The following is a 19,958-nucleotide window of genomic DNA, read 5'->3' as shown; positions in this document are numbered from 1 at the left end:
GCCTCTGCTACCAGAGTTGCTGTGGGATGCCAAGTAAATCACATAAACTGACAGAGTCTCATTTAGTCATTAATCATATATTACTGATTTTGTGAATGCCCAAACTAAGGCACCTGTGGCCAAAACTTCTATAAAGTGTTCACCACTGCAGTAAGATGCAGTGAGAACAGTGCTTTAAGTATGTGCAATAAAACTGTTAAATAGACTTGACATTGAGAGGTGTTGAGATAGGCACCCAGAATTACTCTTAGTCTCTCTTTGATCTCCACTTTCTTACATGAAAATAATAGTCTAACCTAATCTTGTGAAGATTATGAAGAAAAGCATTAACAGTATTTTCAGGGCAGTAGGTGCCAGTGCAGTGAATGATGAATTATGCACTTAGGTTAGAAACCTGGTTGTCTTTTGTGGGAGAACATGTACTGCTTTTAGTTATATATTTAGGCCTGACCCTGCAGAAAACTCTGTTTTTTCTCTTACTTAAATTACTGTAAAATCAAATTCTTAGTACAGTGATCAAACACTAAAGTATATAATAATTGGGCATTATTGTTCAGTCCAATGTAGTTTTAAAGTAACACTACCTACCTGGCTTTTGAAATGAAATAGTAAACAAATTATTCTAAACAAGTCTTCTGTCTTAGTCATCATTCTATTTTATTTATTTAAGTTTCTCTTTGGAGCAGAATACAAAAACTTTATTACTTTTTACTGAGAATCTTCTTATAAACTAAGGAAATAATATAGTCCCCATTTGATGGATTTGGAAGTAAGATACGGTCAAAATAAACCCATACACATTAAAAAACATCAGTGTGTGAAAGTGTGGGGCTTCAGTTTCAAACTTAGAGGTGCCGGCCGTTAGACTGAACTCTGGACCGAGCTCCTCATGTTGTGAATGGCACCTCAGAATGTGTCACCCAAAGCAGCCAGCCAGGTCGGCAGAGTGTCCCAGACTGTCCCCTGCCGTAGCCCTCTGCTGACGGAGAGGGAATGTCTGAGCCCGGGGTAGGTCTGGAATGGTGTGTCTAAGGTTCTCCATGCATTTCATGCTTGGTGGCTGCTGGGTGAACGGCAGAAGCAAGACCCAGTGTTTGAAGATGGTTGATTGCTTTGACAATATCTCTTGCCTCAAAGCCCCTGAGAGACCAGAGGCATGGGTAGTTTCTGAATTGTTCAGCTAGGGGTGACCTTGGTGTGAGCCATGGAGGCCTGGCAGTCCAGAGCTGTTCTGGGCAGGCAGAGAGGTACACAGAGAAACTTTACAGGCAGAATAAAACTACATTCAGTGTTAGGCAGGAGACAAATTAGAGTTTGCAGCATCGCAGCTTTCGTACCTTGGCTCCATCTCAGGCACCATTAAATGCCTGTTCTGTATTTGCCAAGACACATTAATTTTAGTGCAATAAGTTGAACCTTGATTTTTCTTCTCTCTGCCTATTATTTTCTTTGCTTCTGTTGTCCTCTTTCTTATTATGGACAGATTTGGCCACTGTCAAATTGAATGATTTTCTTGCATATTTGGTTGACTGACTTTTTTTCCCTAATTTGCTAATACAGTCAACTGTGCCAGTAAAGCAGTTATGCAAAATTGTGTATAAAGGTTTAATGATACAAAACAGTGTTCATCACAAATCTAATTGTAATTCTTAACATCCTTCCATAAACTCTGTGGTTAATACCTATTTTTTTAAAACCTGTATTTAGTTTAGTAGATAAGGGGATGTTTAATGTACATGTCACTGTTAACTTTGAAAGGGAGCAATAAATAAAAATAGTGATTTGGAAGAGTTCAGATAATGATCTGTGTGCTTTCAGATAGGGATTATTAACTGAACTTGTTCAGGAAAAGAGCAGTGAAGCAATACTTGGTAATACTTGCACTGACGCCAAAAATCCCATTGGCTTTTCTTAATCCAGAATATAGAGCATTTAGAAACATTCCAAAGCCGATATTTCTCCTTCATGTTTGTGATGATATTTTCTGATTTCTGCACTACTGCTTTCCTCAGAACCCTGGCTGGGATTTAATCCTACCACAGAAAGTACTGGCGAGTCAGATATTATTATTAGGATTGACATTTAGTAGAGTCCCATTTACGTCAGGTCATTATGTACTGCGGGGAGAGACCTTCTGCCACAGTCACTAGAGACAAAGCGCATGCTGCTTCCATCAGGCGGGGTATGAGAAGGGAGAACAAAAAATGGTTCCCCTTTCTGTCCCCTTCTTGATAAGCAGTTCTAGGCTCTATGTCACCTTTGCACAAAGGAAATGCTCCAGACTGAAAGGACAGGGAAGAGGTAACAACCCAGCAGTGCTTTCTGCTACCTCAGGGCCACACTTGGATGCTGAAGTGTGAAGGTGAGTTCTGTTCACTTGGGTCACTCCAGCTGTTGAAATGTGTGAGCTGTGTTATACTGAACAGAGCAGTCTGTAGCTTATATAAACAGCTTTAATTTACTGCTTTCTGAAAACAGAGGCCTGAAGCAGTCATGGAGGTTTCAGGAATGTTAATTGTTTGTGTACATGAATGAGCTTAGAAATAGTAGTTTTTGCAGTCTTCCCATAGCTCATAAAGGGGTAACGGTGTCACTGCTGGAGAAAAGAAAAGAGAATGATTATTTTTTTTCTTCACAGTCTACTAATATTTTCAGGGCTTGATATAATGTGCCTTTAACAAACCATGAACTTCTCTCCTACTGAGTCACTGCATCCTGCCTACATTCAGTGTAGGCAGAGAACCATTATACTAATCCACTCTTCCATCATATCTCTAGCAAACCCATGTATTTTCTTCGAATATTTAGTTTGATACAAGGGGTGCAAAATTTTTATTTGGCAACACAAATAAGTAGGAGATTGTGACTTCTGAACTTTGAAACATTAATTGTGGGAGTTCTGGTTTTTAATTATGATATGATTTGACCAATGTATGACAACGATATTTGGCTTTAAGGGAATAATCCTGCCACCTCACAGCAACCTTAGAGTAATTCATTGACCTCTGCAGGTAGGATAGGTTTAAAAGGCAGATGCTGAAATTGGACTTTTGCTTTGTTTTTTAACAGGTACGGTTATATGCAAGGCCTGATGCAATCCGAAGAGGATCGGGGGACTATGCTCTAAATATTACAAGGAGACTCATTGAGTTTTATGAGGATTATTTTAAAGTGCCCTATTCCCTGCCAAAATTAGGTAAGATTTCCCGAAGAATGTGAAGTAAACCCAGGAATGAGAGATTAAGGCAGCTATTTTAAAGAAATGTAATGTATTTGATTTCAAGTTAAATGTTTGGGTTAATTTAGGAGGATCAGTAAGCAAGAAATTTTTCCTTGTAGAGGAAGGGAAGCCAAACTATGCTTTCTCCAACCTGGAACTGAAAGGAGCAGGAAGCAGTCAGTACTTAGATTTGTTAGACAATGGGTAGAGAGCCTGAGAACTTTCACTGGTAAGAGGGCTGGGTTTTTTCTTTTTTTTTTTTTTTTTTATGTCTGTTTTGGTCCTTAACTCCTATGAGATAGCCACTGGAAGGTGTTTATTCTGTAATACTTGTACCTTGCTGTCTCAACCTTAAATGGGGAACAGAAGTGAAAATATTTGTGGAAACCTGTAGCAGTGCAGGACTGTGGGCTTGTTTTTTCTTTTTTGTTTTTATGGCTCATATGGCTTATTAATGATGATTAGTAGACAAGCTTATTGTCATGTTGTTTATTGAAAAATATTGTTGTGAGTTTGTTTTACTGTGACCTAAATGTAAACCCCATAAATTTCTATTATTTTTTAAAAACAATTTCTTCTCATCTTCCCTTTCACCACAATCAGTTGGTCTCCTACTCATTTAAATAGTTCCCACAGTATTATTATGCCTTCCCTCCTTTGGAGCATGTTTGATAAAGATTCAGAAAAACCTATTGCACGAGGCAATATGTATTTGATCAGAAGTGTTGGAGTTGGAACCACAGGTGATCCTCCCAGGAAGTCAGGTTTTATTTCATTAAATCCCTTGCCTGCTTTGTACGTTTGTTGGACTTAGAGCTAATGGTGTCAGAGACAGATAATGTAATTGATGTTTCTAGATGAGTGTATTGCATGAGTATTTTTATAACTGTGTTGTGGCATTTATTTCTTGGTGTATTTTAATAACAGGTTACAGGTAGTGTTCTCCTAGAGAAATATGCAGATGGCATATTTAAGTATACAGAAATGAACATGTGTGTACTTTCATGTATGTCTTCAAGTGTGTTAATAATGTTTTGTAAAGGAAGTTCTAGGCTTACAGGGGCCAAAAATTTAGAGGTGAAAAAATAATCAAGAACTTGCTGAATAGAAAAGATGAACATAGAACAGTTTTGGTTGAAAGGGATCTTAAAGATCATCTAAACATCATTATTTCAGGTAGTTTATTGAGAATGCCAGCTGGCAGCAGTGGTAGTAACTGTATCTGCTTCAGAGTATCTTTCAAAATTGTAACATGGTCTTTAAACCCAAGGTGCTATATCAATTGCCACTGTGCTGTGCTTTTAAAAAAAAAGTCATTGTAAGTGAATATATTCCCGTTTGTATCTTTTTGGAACAGAACAGGAGGAATAGTAGCAAGTAAAGCTGTACTTTTTTATCAAATATTTGCAGTAAAATTGTTAATAGGAAATAGTGCATGAATACTTTAGCCATTCAGTAGTGATACTATGAAAATAATTACTATAGAGGATAATTTTTTATAATATAGTGAGGTTGTATTTATTTAACATAAACATAGGAGAAGAAATTTCTAAACTCAGTGCTGTAAATATTTTAAAAAAATTTATTTGCAGATTGGTACAGGTATATTTGTTTCAGTTCGTCAAAACACTGATTGCTATGTTTAAGCATATGCTGGTGTCTTTAACCTGAAAGAACATGGAATTTTTATTTTTGTTTTAAACTTGAAAAAGAATTAATAGGTTAGAAGGTTAGGGACAGTAGTCTGATGAGTGAATAGAAGGACTAAAATTGGTAATAATCTGTCTGTGATAAGGATTTCTCAGTAGTACCGAAGAGTTTCCTAAATGAAAATACAAAACGGCACTAGTGATAGCAGTGAAAAAAGCATGTGCATCAAGTAGATGTGTGGATCCTGAAAATGCGCCTGGGCTCTCCAAATGCTTAGGACTCACCTGATTTAGTGCTGTCAGCACTGCAAAGGATTGAGTACTTTATTAAGGTTTTAAGCAAAATGAGCATGTTTTCTTTGGCGGGGCATTTCAGAAGTTTTTAATTTCACTTCTAAGTGTGAAGGTGGGAGTGAAAAATAAAGAATGTACTTTGGAAAGCTTTTTAATGTCAACAGTTTTATAGAAAATGTTCTCTTTCAAACATAGATTTTTTTTGAAAAAAATTGTTTTGTGTACTTTGCAGTTCTAGCAAGAAGAAACTTAACCAAATGTAATTATTTTGGTTGAAAGCACAATTTGTTTACAAAATAATTTTGTTGAAATATTGACCAGTTGACTATGGAGGTGCTGTACCAGCTATTGAGTGCGACAGTTTTAGTGTCACTGGTGTCTGTAGGGCTGTCTGTGTGAGTTGGAGCTACAGATGATTCTCCCTGGATGAGGGACCTGCCACTTTTGTCAGAGCGCTTTGTCATTTATGTGGTCATCCACTTGAGCTCTATGTATGGTAGGAGTATCTGAGGACATTTAGGCTCTTTAGATGTGTTGCTGTATCAGAAAGATCTGTGTTCATTTGTTCACTGCTGAGTCATTGAGGTCCATTTCCAAGGCATTTGAAAGTAGTGCTCCTTACTTGTGTTTATAGTACATCAGGCAGTGTTCTCTACAGTAACCAATTCCTCCTGTTGCTCTTGACTGCCTGACTGGTGCTGACCAGGCTTTCTTGCTGTGCTTAGATGCAGTCAGGTGGCTGTGGCTTTTTTTCACATCTTACGTGGTCTGTACTGCGTTCTGAATGCACTGGAGAAGTAGATTTGTTTTCCAGTTGATGTGAATTCTAGTAATGAATTTGAATTGGGAATTTCTCTAACTGGAATTAACAATTTCCACAGTTAAAACTTCTACTTAGTATGTAGGTCTCTGCTTTATTTTCCTACATCATACTCTGAATTGGAAGGTGTTTGTGTAAGGTTTCAAACCAATAATTTTTATATTAATTTAATTTATGAAAAATAAATCATGTCTTCTAAAAAAACCTAGATTTTTCCAAGACTATAATACTATCATTGCAAACATTAGTTGAAGTGATGGGTAAATAAACTATTGAATTTTATTTTATCTAAAAAGGTATACAGAAAGGTTTTTAATTGTGGCTAGTGAATACAAAATATTTCTGTATTTATATCACGTAGTTATTTTTAATCCTGTTTGCACTGCACAAAAAACTGCTTTGTATGCATTGAGCTTTTTCTTATGAGGGTCTTAGAGGCTGCAAAGGTCTTGAATTTTTCCCCCTGAAGCCCTGGCCAGTTGCTGTTTTGAAGTGCATGGAGCTTAAAAATTTAAAAAGGACAAAAAACAAACAGAAAACCACCTTAAAAGAGTCTTCAAAGGTTAAAGTCACACTGTGGGGAATGAAAAGGTAATCAAACCTTCTTGCTATATGGACAGCTGTGATTCTTTAGTTGTGAATGGTTTGAGGTGGAGGGGCTGACTGGCTTTTCCAACCAAGACTCCATGGCATGTGGGGTCACATGAGAGTGGAGTAGAGTGGCAGAATCCCCTCCCTCACCCTGCTGGTCAAACTGCTTCTGATACAGCCCAGATTGGCTCATGTCCAGCCTCTCCTCCACCAACACCTCCAAGTGAAGTATATTTTCAGACTTCTTGAAGTCCCTTTCTGTAGATTTGCTATAGTATACTTCGGAGTTTCATCTGATATATTTTATGTGGTTGTTGTTTGGTGGGGTGTTTTTCCTTTACAGGTATGGATGGGGTACTAATTACCTGCTTCATGCAAAAATTTTACGGTTTTGTTTTCATTATGCTGCATTAAACACTTTTAAGTTGTGAATGCAAAGTTTCAGAAAATTATTTTCCAAGGGTTTTAGTGAACATGCTGCACAATGGAAGACAAGATTGGACCATTAACATTTACTTGTGGAGTAGTTTGGAGGATTCAGTTTTTAAGGTATGTCACTGAAGAACTGAAACTCTTATGATGTAAAAAAATATCTCAGCCATTAGCATGAGTAAGTTTAGCAGGGGAATGTTCCCGTTCTGATTTTTAGAAGAAGCTCATTTACCTCTGTTCCATTCCCTGATGTTTGACAGTGAATATTTTGGTGAGAGAGAACTGCTGCTGCCTGGTGCAGTGAGGCTCCTTGCAGGCCCAGAGAAGAAGTGTTGAGATGCTGTTGTTACGTTAGCCAGATGACTTGCTGTGAGCACTAGTGATTAATTGTTTATTTTGGTTTAAGTACTTTACTATTATCTTGACTCTTGGATATTCTCCTAACCTGTTCATTGCAATGTTGCCTTCTGCCCTGCTTGATTTTCCATCATCTCCATCAGTAGTTCTTGTGCTACTGCTTTCTTCCCCTTCATTTGCCCTTTCTCCTGTTTCTGCTGCTCCTTGAGGGGGAACCTCCATGTTGTTACCTGCATTCTCTGCTTAGGTTATGCTAAAAGTTTCACAATTCTACCCTCATGCTTTCTCTCTGACCAGTGAGGCTTCCTGCCACCTGTCCAGCTCTGAACTGAAATTACTGTACATCACCAAGCAAGATAGCTAATTTTTTCTTCTCTGTCTATAAAATTTAAAGCATTAATTAGTACTTCTAGAACAGGGAAGGCTGGGAGAGCAGTCATGAAGAGCTTGATTCATGTGCCTAAGCATAATTAACTGGTACTGTTAAATGCCATGGGATATTGTGAGATGTCTTAGCTAATGTCCTGCTGGCTTTCAGATGAGATTCTGTTGGGCCATTGGTGGCCCATACCTGACAGTTTCACATGGATTTATTGTTTTTTAATAGCTTTGAACATCTCAGTTGGGACTGTCACCCATGTTTAGCCAGCAGAGTTGAAGTCTGCTATTTTCTTTGACCAACTGTTTGAAGCAAACATAATTCTTCTGTACACAGAATGTGTGATTTGTTATGTTGATACAGATCATTCCTACACAGAGAAACTGTGTAGCTTCTTCCCTTTGGGGTGTAGATTTGGCATGTGAGGGCTTTTTAGTTATTTTTATTTATTTATTTATCTATCTATCTATCTATCTATTTATTTATTTATTTATTTAAAATTCTAAACTGTGAGTACTTCAGAAACTGGTCAGGACACCAGGGGGAAAAATTCCAGCTCCAGCCATAGGGGGAAAGCAATATATTTTCTCAGAACAATGCTTTGATATAGAAAAGAAACTGTGAATTACTAAACTGAAACAAACCACATAGGAAATCAATCCATAGTATGATCCTAACAAAGAAGGGAGAAAATAGTCATTACTTAAGACTTACTATATTGCTCTAAAGTATCTCAGATGATAAACCAATTATTTCCTTTAGTGAGTTTAATATGGCTCACAGCAGGCATTCTAACAGGTTTTGGAAGTTTGTTAAGGGGTACCTGATCTCTCTCTGTTACATTAGTGTGACAAGTCTGATGTTATTTGCAGGAGATGGGAAAAGTTACATATAGGAATAAAGTAACCTTATATAGAATAAAGATGAATGAGCCCTGGTGGAAATAATCCCCTTCTGAATGGAATGTTTTCTTCTCATGAGTGAGTATGTTGTGATATCCTTTCCCTCTTTACTGTGACATGAATAGAATCCATACCTCGCAGATAAAGTGTGTTCAGAAAGGAGTATTATTGCCAGTAGCAATTCAGTCAGTCCATAGTAAAAAGAAGGTGACCAAGTCTGACAGTGTCCCCACTGTCTACTTGGGTAAATCAGCCTGGCTTTTAAATGAGTAATTAAAAAAAAAGAACAAAAAAAAACCCAAAACACCTGAGAGTGATTCTGTTATGAGAGGGTAATAGGGTGTGGGATTGTGGGAGATTCCCTGGAAATGTCAGGGTTGTTTTTGAGCCAGGAGAATCCTTCATCTGAATGTAAATAGATTTTTCTCAAGCTGCTCTTCACTATGTCATTTGAACACTTAGTACCAGTGCAGAAGTGGGTGCACTGAATTTCAACAGTGTCTATTCTTAGTTCTCTACCTTGTGAGAAACACAGATGCCTTCAGAAATGATGCATTCTATCATGAGTTAGGAGAAATAAATCTTGGCTGAGAAGGTACGAGTAAAGGTATCTCTTTAGACTACACAGAGAGGAAACTAATCTGGATAGTTTAAATTTGATCTCTCATTTTTAGATGGATAAAAGACAAGGTGAATACTTCTCTAGGATTTATAAAATGGAGTAAGATCTTTGACAGACACAGAAACCCATAGAAATTATAAGAATCACCAGAAAACTGTAGGAACCTCTACCTGGTATGAGATGGTTAAATGCCTAAAAGCATATAAATTCAAAATACTTTTTACATAGCTGTGACTGAAGTAGTTTTCATTATAGTTCCTTTCACTTGTCTGAGCAGAGCTCTCATACCTGATTGACCATGTCCAGCTTTTGAACTAATTTTATTTTTTAAAGAGGCTACAGAACAATTTTAGTAACCCGTTAGATTAGAGAGTCGAGAGGGTTCATCAGAGACTTTGACCAGCAGTTGAGACCTTTTATACCAGTAACTGTAGCTTTATTTTAAAGCAGCCTGTGTAGGAAAAGCTTAGGCCTTTCGTCCACAATGAACTTTATGTTTGTATAGGCATTATGAAAAGTAGTTTTTATTATAGGATAGGGTCTATATGTCATTAGGATACTGTGAGAGTTACTTTCTGTGCATGGTGTGACACTATGAAAGTTGCAATGCAAAGCTCTGAGCTGCATGGCAGAAAAACAAATACAAAAGGGTCTGGAAAAAAGATAAATTATACCACTGAGGATACTGTGGTAAATTCAGATGATGCTCAAGAAAGGGAGTGTGTGAATCCTTGGGCAGTGTGTAGGAAGATTGGATTGCAGTAGAATGTGCTAAACCATGAATTTTTTTCTTTTGAAAATTGTACCTATAGCATTTAGTTTGAATGAAGTAGGTAATGCTGTTGATCTATATCCATTAGAGTACTAAGGAGAAAGAAATGAGCTTTTCTCTCAGAATTGAGGTAGAAACCTGATACCATCTATGTCTAAAATAGGACAGAAGTATTACATAATCTGCTCAGTTATGTTGTCTTATGGTGAAGAAGGAAATGGCTGTTGTTGACCTAATGAAACCTATAGTCCCCTTATGCAGTCTTATACCCTGGGCATTATTTAAACAGCACCTTCTAGAGAACTCTATATTTACAAGCAGAACTAATAGAATAACATGTAATGGAGTAACATGTTCATAATGGCAGTATTTGAGTAAATATGAAAGTTTACTGATGACTTGCTTGATTACCTGTAATTTTGGTTCATAGCCATATAACAAACCTTAGTAATTTCAAGTTCAATACATGAAAGTTCCAGTTTTCATTTAACCTTGCAGTTTCAAATGGAAGGAGAGTAAACAAGGATACTATGGTGACTCCTGTTTTTCCTGTCTTAACATGTGAAGTAGTGGATGTCCTGAAGACTGAAACTCAGCAAAATCAGTGTTGTACTGGTGAGAAAAAAAAAAAGGCAGATTATAGGACTGTCCACATCAAACACTGACACAGTTCATTCAGACTTTTTCTTTAACACGTGCAATTTGAGTACAGGTAAATTCTATTATTTTTTAAGAAATTTTGCTGTGAATTGATTGAGGCAGGTAGTTTCATACTTCAGTAGCAGTAGCAGCAACAATATTTTCCACTAGTATTTTCTTCTCATTCAGCATTGTGGTTTTTGGCCCCCCACATTTGATTTGAAAAGTGAAGACAACTCAGTTTCAGGCCGGACTCAGAAAGAAGTTCAAATGAGTCTAAGAGGAACTATAAATCAATACAATGAAATCTTTTTTCCATTCATGTCTAAAAATGCGTTCTGTACCAGTTTTAGCCTGCCTAGTGTTATGCTTGCTGAACCCTGTAGTTGCTGTATTGGATCTCCAGCCCTGGAAAAGGTAATGTCATGATAATGTTCAGAGTCTTATTTCAGAAGTCTATTCAGAGTTGCATTTCAGAAGCACAATTTTATTTAGACTGGAAGTCATACTATAGCCTATTTTCTTGGTCAAGATAGGCAAGAAAGCCTTAAAAGACATTTTTCCTGCATCTCTCAACTCACTGGAGGCACTTAGAGCTGTTAGGGTTTGTATAACTCCTTGCCTTCATCCTCTTAGGATAAGCCTACTGGTTGTAGAGTTGCAAACTGATTTAGGATGCTTAACTGTTGTTTCAGAGCGAATCTGTACCTTCTGCCATTTATTCAAAGTCTCTAAATGGCTGGGATGACAACTTCCCTGCAGAAAGACTGAAAGGGGATTTTAATGGTTCTTGCATTGTGTTGTTCCTTTTGCATTCTTTTCGCAGCAATTTCAAAAATCCTACCATCGGTTTCATGCTGATTATTAGGACCTTTATGAGTATGTGAATTTATTTATTTTTCATACCAGTGTCACTGCTAAAAGTAAGTGAGAAGAACAATTTTTTTTTTTTTGTTTGCTTTCTTTTTTTTCCCCCTGCAGCACTGAAGAAGTGTTCCTGTTAACTCTCCATGTTTTCAGTTTTAGAAGGATTGTGCTCCTCTGGGGTAGTTTGTTACGCTCTCCAGATGGTGTTGTGACAAAGTTTGTTCTCCATTAGATTCTGATTTGAGGGCAGCAGATATATTACACTGAGAAACAGAAGTTTCACTAGGCAAAACTGATGATAAAGCACTTTTCCCACTGCCTTACTTAAACTGATTCGTTTTTGGCTTTGCTTATTTTCTTACTATGCATGTATGTATTTTAAAATGTTACCTATTCACACATAATGTAGTGCCAAGATCATGACAATTCCATAGTTGTCTCTACTAAGAACATTTTTCTTCACAATGAACCTTGTGCCATAAAGAAAAGAACTGAGGGAAGTACACATAGATGCACTCAAAATAATTGAATTAATATTCTTCCCAGGAAATCTAAAAGGTATGCCTTACTGGTGCAGTGAGAGTTAGAAAAAAAGTTACCACTTACTGAAAATATCCTGCGTATTAGGAACAGTTAAAAATCTTTATGCAGATGTGTAAAAATGAGCTTTCACATCTTGCTTCTGAACTGTAAAAAACCCCTATAGATACAGGTGTAAAGAAGATACGTTTTCATATATCAGCACAGAACATGTGAAGTTTCTTTCAAGAGATTATGATAGTGTCTTGAAAAGATCATAACACATTAAAGTGGGACTTAAGTAGGCCAGAGATTTCTGTTCATACAAAAGATGTGAGAAAGTATATAGCTACTGAGCTGAATAAACCTATTGCTGCTGGCTAGATTCTGCTGGCTTAGTTATAAACCTTCCACCTGTACTAGCTAGTTTTCTGTAAGCTACTGAAATTCAAAGGGATGTATGTGCTCACCTTTCATTGCTTTTGCTAAGGATATTGTAACTGAAAAATATCCTAATACAATGAATTATGCTACGTTTGCAGTTCCATGCTTGAAGCAACTTCATTTTTACATTATGGAAACCAATGATTTTCAGTGTAATGATGAAAATATTAAGAGATCTGAACAACTTTAATTTAAACAAGTGAATTACCATTGTGCATTTCCCCCTCGCCCCACCTTGCTTGCTGTGTGCTGGCAAGCTTCTTAAAATGGTATATGGGCGTTGAAAGAATCACTTAATTAAAACTCAGTGGAGATCTCTGGTATATACTGCTAGACTTGCTTTCCCTGTTCTCTCTTGTTATATGTGAATTCTCCTTTTCTTTTCCGGTAATTTATTTAAATGCCATCTGCTTGTGTATTTAAACTATAACATTTCCAGATTCAGGATCAGTTCTGTGAAGACTGCGATTTCTGTCGCTCTCTCTGATTCTTATCAGTAACACTTCTAACAAAGCTGTCCTTGTGAAGATGTATATTTGTCACAGTGATAGCACACTTCAGGACGTGTATTAAGCAAAAACAACTCCCACTGTTCAACTAAAAAATATGTTCCTTGTCATATGCTACTGCTCACTGAAATTAAACTTGGACAACATTTTAGTCTAGAAAAATCCAGTTGCTTTTTCTCCTTGGAGGGTTTGGCACCGCTGCATGTTGTTCTGCTTTTGTAAGTAAGTGGACAGTTGAATCCTGAAGTGGGTGGGAGTCGGAGGGAAGGGGACAAAAGAACTTAAAAATGTATTCTGGAGACCCCTGTCCTAAGTTTCTGCAGCTATTGCTGTCTCTCTGGGGGGCTTAGATAAATCTTTAGAAACTGTTTCCAAAGTCCCTGAGTTTGTGGCTATTGGCAGCAATAGGGAACTTAGAGTGAAATGGATCATGCCAAAAGAGCTCCTGATATGTATTTTATTCAGCAGGGGCTTTGGTCTATCACTACCTCTATGACACTAGGTTTCCTTTTGAAGTCATGTTGTAAAAGCACAGGTAATTTCACAGAACTTTAATTATATGTGGCACTTCATGATGTGACTCCCAAGCAGTAACCGAGGTCAGTGGTTGAATTCCTCATAGGAAATTATGTCAGATGTTTCCATGCTTGTTATAGTAGCTAAGCACATTGTAATCACTGTTTACAGGAAATGCATTTGTAAATGGAGAACCACCTCAGTTCTGTTGTCCTTTCTAGATGCTCAGCTGAAAGCCAAGTAGTGGTAAGAGGTGAGGGCAGGCAGATGTTTTGCTGGTCAGACGTGTGTAAAATGTTCAGTTGTCAGATAGAATTTGAATGTGCATTGAGACATGAGGCAGCTGGAACTTGCATCCTTTCATGGCTGAGTATTGATGATTCATGTGAGGGACATGCAAGTGACTGCAATATTTCCTGCTTTAAAATTGATCTGAGAGGTATTCTTCCTAGGGTGCTAATTCTCAGATGTGGAAATATATAAAGCTTCACAAAACTGGCAGCCATAACTTAGATACATAGTAAAATGCATTATATGTCTTTTCACCAGTAATGTAAAAATTAATTCCTAGGAAACTTTTCTTCATATTCTTGAAATGTTTTAAGATTTGCTTCTTTCTTAAGGTAATCACAGACAATTGAATTTTAAGGACAAAGGAGCAGGCTGTTAATCAATAACAAATAGATGCATTAGAAATACAGTTTTATGCTTCATGCCATATCTCCAGGATTTTCTGTAGAAACCATACAACAGTTTCCAAATGATTAAAAGGGTCTGAATTTTACAAGTTATGATTGATAACACAGTGATCTTATGTAGCTCTTAATAAAACCTTTCAAAGACAAGAATATTGCCAAGTGATACTGAAGGATATTTGAAATCACTCTAAGTCATTCAGGGTAATGGTGAACAGACAGCTTTCTGTAATGCTTATATTGTATTTGGGGACAGCTGGATGGAAGTCCAGCCCAGAAAAATTCACTGTTTTATCTTTGTCAGTCAGTGTCTTGGGGAAAAAAAAAAAAAGAAAAAGAAAAAAGCTTGCTCTGCAATCAAAATACAATTGCTGTGTGACAGCTTTGATGTGGAATATAAAATGGTCAAATCTAAGTACACAGCTGAAGGATAATTTAATGTTTCAATAGTGAAGTGCAGAAAAATAACATTACAAGTGAGTAAAATGTAATTTTAAACATTAAAAGCAAATCTTCCTACAAGTAGTTCTAACCTCTTGAAATTTTACATATACTTGTCTGTGAATGTTCCTTTAATAATAATCTGTCCAGCCATATATCCTGGCCTGTACTTTATGATGGTAAGCCTATAAAGACTGTAAGGACACGTATCTATATATAAAATTCCAGTCAGCAGATGCCAGATTTTAATGGAGGCTCTCCCAAACTATAGTTCCCACTTTTCTGGTCTCATATATAACAGGCATAAGTCTAATACTGGAACCAAGAAGTGTGCACCATGGAATAAGGAATCTGGGAGAGTCTTTTGAGCATGCGATGACTTTGGAAATGTGGATAATGAAAGGATTGGGGTGTGCTGGTTTTGCTGCTGGTTTTTGGTGACTGATTTTGTGTTTATCCTGAACACAGTGTTTAGAACACAGGCATGTTTCTGTCATTGCTGAGCAGGGCTTACACGGGGCCAAGGCCTTTGCTGCTTTTCATGCTGCCACACTGGGGAGGGGACTGGGGGTGCCTGGGAGGTTGGGAGGAGACACAGCCAGGACAGGAGACCCCAGCTGACCAAAAGGATGTTCCAGACCATCTGACATCACACTCGTAAAAAGTGGGGGGAAGAAGGAGGAAGGGGGTGATGTTTGGAGTGATGGTGTTTGTTATCCCAAGTCACTGTTATTTATACCTGGTGGGGCTCTCCTGGAGATGGCTGAACACCTGCCTGCTTGTGGGAAGTGAGGAGTTCATTCCTTGTTCTGCTTCTGCTTGTGTGCACAGCTTCTGCTTTCCCTAGTAAACTGTCTTCATCTCAATACACAAGTTTTCCAGCTTTTATTTTTCTGATTCTCTCTCTGATACCACTGATGGGGGAGTGAGCTACTCTGTGGTGCTTGGGTGCTGCTTGGGGCTAAACCATGACATTATGGCAATTTTCAGGCTCTTATCTGTGGGTCCCATGGAGAAGATGGTTACTGTTAGTTCACTGGTTATGAACTAGTTGTCCCTCATTTCAGAAGTCTGACATTTTTTGAATTACCTCCTCCACTTAAAACTCATCACTGCAGTTCTTTTTCGTCAGACTCAAGAAAGATCAGGCAAGAAGATTGTCCTATATGCAGTTTAAAAAGACATTAACTTCAGTAGTGTAAAGTAGTTTTCTTCCCTTTGATTTTTTGGAGGTCAGTTTTAACCAGCTCTTTCCAAAGAACTGTTTTTCAGGCTTGTCCCACAGTTCAGCTGTACTTCTGAGAAGCTGCAGCTGGCTTGGCTATGCAGAACTTCTCAAGTCAGGTCTGCTGCCAGTGTGCATGAAACTATAACCCTGGAAGATTATAGTCACAGATGGTACAGCAGCATAAAGCTAAGTGTAATTCCAAAGTAACTTGTAACATTCTAGTGTATGTTGTGTGTGTTACCAAAATCAGTGACCTCAGCCTCAGAAAACTCCTGATTGCTCTCAGCAAAATAAAGGTGGCAGTCAACCCACTTAGAGAGAAAGAACTGTCTTACACTCTGCCACTAACAGCTCATTTCCATTATTCAAGTAGGCTATAAGTAAAAGTTGACAGACACAGAAGCTGTAAAATGTTTCCCTTCAATATTCATATTTAGGAGGAGGGCTCCTATAGAGAGGTAATAGGACTAGAGATAATATAAATGTCTCTATTCATATCAAAACTTTTGACTTGACAAGCAAGCTATTTTATATTTTGGAAGGTAATTCCATGCAGAACCAGTCTTTTCACAGCGTATTCTTTGATCTGTTAGACTGGTGAGCTTCACTGAAATTCATTTTAACACTCCCAGCTGGGAATTTGCCTTCACTGCACATCCAGGATCAAGGCATTTTGACCTAGGGATTATGAACAAGTCCACATGGTACAGTGTTCCTCCATCTTTATGTGAAGATGGAAGATTCCTGATGATGTTGCTATTGGTTCATGGTACTAAAATGCAGAACTACTCAGGTACATTTAGAAGCTTTTTTGAATGTCTTTATCCATGTATCATTACCTACAGGGGATAATGCCTTCAAATTGCTAAAACCTCACCAATGATGCAGATCTCTATAGAACTGGATTTCGATAAACACCCACATGTGGGCAGGGGTCTTTTCAGTAAGACAGCTTTCCTTTGTCCTCATACTCTAGCACCTTGTTCTTCCTTAAACTAAACATGCTAATGAAAGATGTGTCATAGAAAGGAAGTAAATTTTCATTTGTTGGTGTTCTTCCCTCAGTACATGTTTATAATTTTTTTGTCAGTAGCTCTGTGTGTCATGCTCTGATGGAGAAATTGCACGAGTGCGTTTATCTCATATACAGGTCCTTCTTTTCCAACAGCTGACGCTTTTTGTGTGTGTGTGTGTGTGGAGTACCCCAGGAAAGGAAAGGCATCCTCTTCATCCTCTCACAAATCTGTTATAGGGGGCTCATTCTCAAAAGCATAGACCATGTTGCATTTCTTTCAGCATGAATAGGTTGCATTTTTGGTGTAATCTATATTGGTGTAAAAGTTGTGCCTGTAAAGATTCTTTCTTTCTTGTCTTAGCAGATTTAGTGAAAAATGAAACAGCAGATGCACACATTGGATTTTATAATAAAGAAATATTAGAACCTTGGCTTACACTTTTCTTTATGCTGATCACTGAGTTTTTTAACTTCAGAATTTAATAATAATAATATTTTCTCTTTTTTCCTGTCTTGGGGAGGATTGACTGTGTAGACTGAGTGCTGAGTATCATTATTATAGTGCTAATTGCCTTTGTTGTCCCTTTGTCCCTGTTGTACCCTTTTCTGTGTGCCATTTTAGGATGGCAGTGGCCTCTGTGTCAAACTGTTTTCTCATTTGTACGTTACACTTCTCTGTGGTGTACTGTGTTTTCCAGACTCAGCTAACAGGAAGCTGAAGCTGAATCCTATATCAGGTTTAAAAATTACATGTGCTCAAAATGTAATGAAATTTTAATGGGTTTTAGCAGCGTACTAAGATTTGTATTCTTTAAAAGGAATTTTTTCAGTAGCAGTGAAATAGAAATTGAAAAGGACTTTTTCCCTTCCTTTATTTATCTCACTTGAAGTCACACTTTGACATTTGGGATTATGGATTTACTTGGACTTTATCTCAAAAGTTTGGTTAGTGAGGTGGACTGAGCAGTTGAATCTGTGCATACTAGCTTCTCTGCACCACTGTGTTAACTTCTGCATCCCTGCCAACGTGATTGTAAAGGCATTGTAGTTGTAGTACTTAACAGCATATAAATATCCTTTTGTTTACCTTCTCTGTACTTGACATTATTATGTCCACTGGAGCTGTTCTAACATTGAACCCATCTCTCCATCTTTAAATGCTATTACAGGAATCTTTGCTTTGACATCTTCTTTCCATGTTTTTATACATTGTGATGAGCATTGAGATGGGGAATCCCACATGCTGTATGTGATTGGAGAGCTGCCAGGAGCTGGGATGAGTTGCAGATTTGAGAATCAGTATGAACTGCCTTACTTTACATGTGGGCTACCAACTGGTTGTCCTTGGTACTCAGTATGCATACTTGATTTATGTTTGAAACAGGATGGCACCAAAATACGTACTTTAAGATGATGATTTTAGACATAAAGATAATGTTCTGTCTGCTTGATCTTAAAAGGTGATGCCTCATTTAGGCCTTGAGTTTATCATAAATCTGATTCAGAATGTTTTTAGTCAAGACATTTTATTCAATTGGATCAGGCTTTATTGTCTTCCTTTATGTTTCTTTTAGATGTTGATGTAATTAACAAAAGTTAATTTCTTTTCCTTTCTTGTTTACTGTCCAAAGCAAAAATATAGTACAATTTTAGAAGATGTGATTGGGGAGCTTTTGTAGGCTGTATTTATGTAGACAAAAAACTTTCTAAAACTGGAGTTTTGAATATACAATTAAGGTATATTGTATGATCAGTACACATTGTGCTTAAATTTCCCATTACTGTGTATGAAAACTAAATAAAGCATACTGAGATAAGAGTACTTTAAATTTTTTTTGTACTCATCACTATTGAGTGATGTACCATGCTACTAACAGCACATTTGTGTTTTGTGGGCTGCCTCAACTAGGCTGTAATCCTGTCAGCTATCACCAATCAAACATGGCTAGGCATGACCAGAGTTTGTATGGAGGCTGTCTTGTTGGGAAAAGTCTTAATTCACTTGATTTTCTGCTTCTGACCATCTCAATTCTTCTTTTGCAATAGGATGAAATAAACCTAAAGAAATCCTTCACCATGTCAATGCCTTAAAATAGTTGCCCAATTGGTTACATTTGTTGAAATTTTTCCATAGTGTAAATTGTGTGTCAGTGATTCTCCACACCTGAAACCCCATTAAGCCAAAACCATTTCAGAATAATAAGTGGAGTGATTAAGTCAACATTGAAGTGCTATAAAATCTGTTATCACTCATTATCCAACCTAAATTCTGTAGTTCAGATAAAATATAATTTCTAGTCTTCCTTTTTCTTCAATGAAATATTACTGTCAGATGCCCAGAATTTCTGTATGTTGTCTCTTGAATATATATAGCATAGAATAAGAAATGGAAGTCTTGTGTTGTACTGTAAATGTCAGAATAAATTGCATGCTATATATATTTTCATATGGTGATGGGTAAGTCTGGAAGAATATCTTTGTGACCAGAAATATTTGACATTATGAAGTACAATGGCTACGAGGTTGCAGGTTTTATAAGGGCTTGAAAATTAGATTTATAAAAAGATTAACAGTGTTGTTAAAGGGAATTTCTGGAATGGCAACATCAGAGTGTAGAGTGATATCCAAACACGTTAAAAACATTCCCACCAAATAATAATTGGAAAAATATTCTTGTATTTTGTGTTTAAAAATAATGCTAATAATTCTTGTTTTTCAAATAGCAGTAGACATTTTTGGAAGAAGGGTGGTTTTAAAATATATCCAGTGGGGTTTTCTTAGGCCTGTTAACTGGCGTGCCCTCAATGGACACAGAAAACAGCTTTTTTTTTTTTTTTCAGTGAGAACATAATAGAAGAGTTTTGCAGCCCTATAGATGCAAATGAATAATTTTTCAATGGAAATTTCAATCCAGGAGCTATTTCAAGAAGTTGTTTTTGAATTTAAGTACATGATTATTTTTTGCTGACTCAAACCTATCATGTTTAAGTACCTCATTGCCCTGAACTTTTAAATACATAGCTGGGAGATGCTAACAGTTGATTTGT

The 19,958-nt window shown here is 37.2% G+C and overlaps 1 protein-coding gene across 1 annotated transcript in view; it reads left to right on the top strand.

Moving 5' to 3' along the window:
• TRHDE (thyrotropin releasing hormone degrading enzyme) overlaps positions 1-19,958 on the top strand; it is a 211,339-nt gene that overhangs the window by 34,479 nt on the left and 156,902 nt on the right. The window contains exon 3 of the mRNA XM_005519367.3: positions 3,070-3,196. Within this exon, the coding sequence (XP_005519424.3) occupies positions 3,070-3,196 (127 nt within the window). The remainder of the gene's footprint in view (positions 1-3,069; positions 3,197-19,958) is intronic.

Source organism: Pseudopodoces humilis, chromosome 5 (assembly GCF_049639895.1).
Source record: "Pseudopodoces humilis isolate 2021_Gansu_Grassland_sample_001 chromosome 5, ASM4963989v1, whole genome shotgun sequence".
Classification (NCBI taxonomy): Eukaryota; Metazoa; Chordata; class Aves; order Passeriformes; family Paridae; genus Pseudopodoces; species Pseudopodoces humilis.
This window is presented reverse-complemented; position numbering and strand designations above follow the sequence as displayed.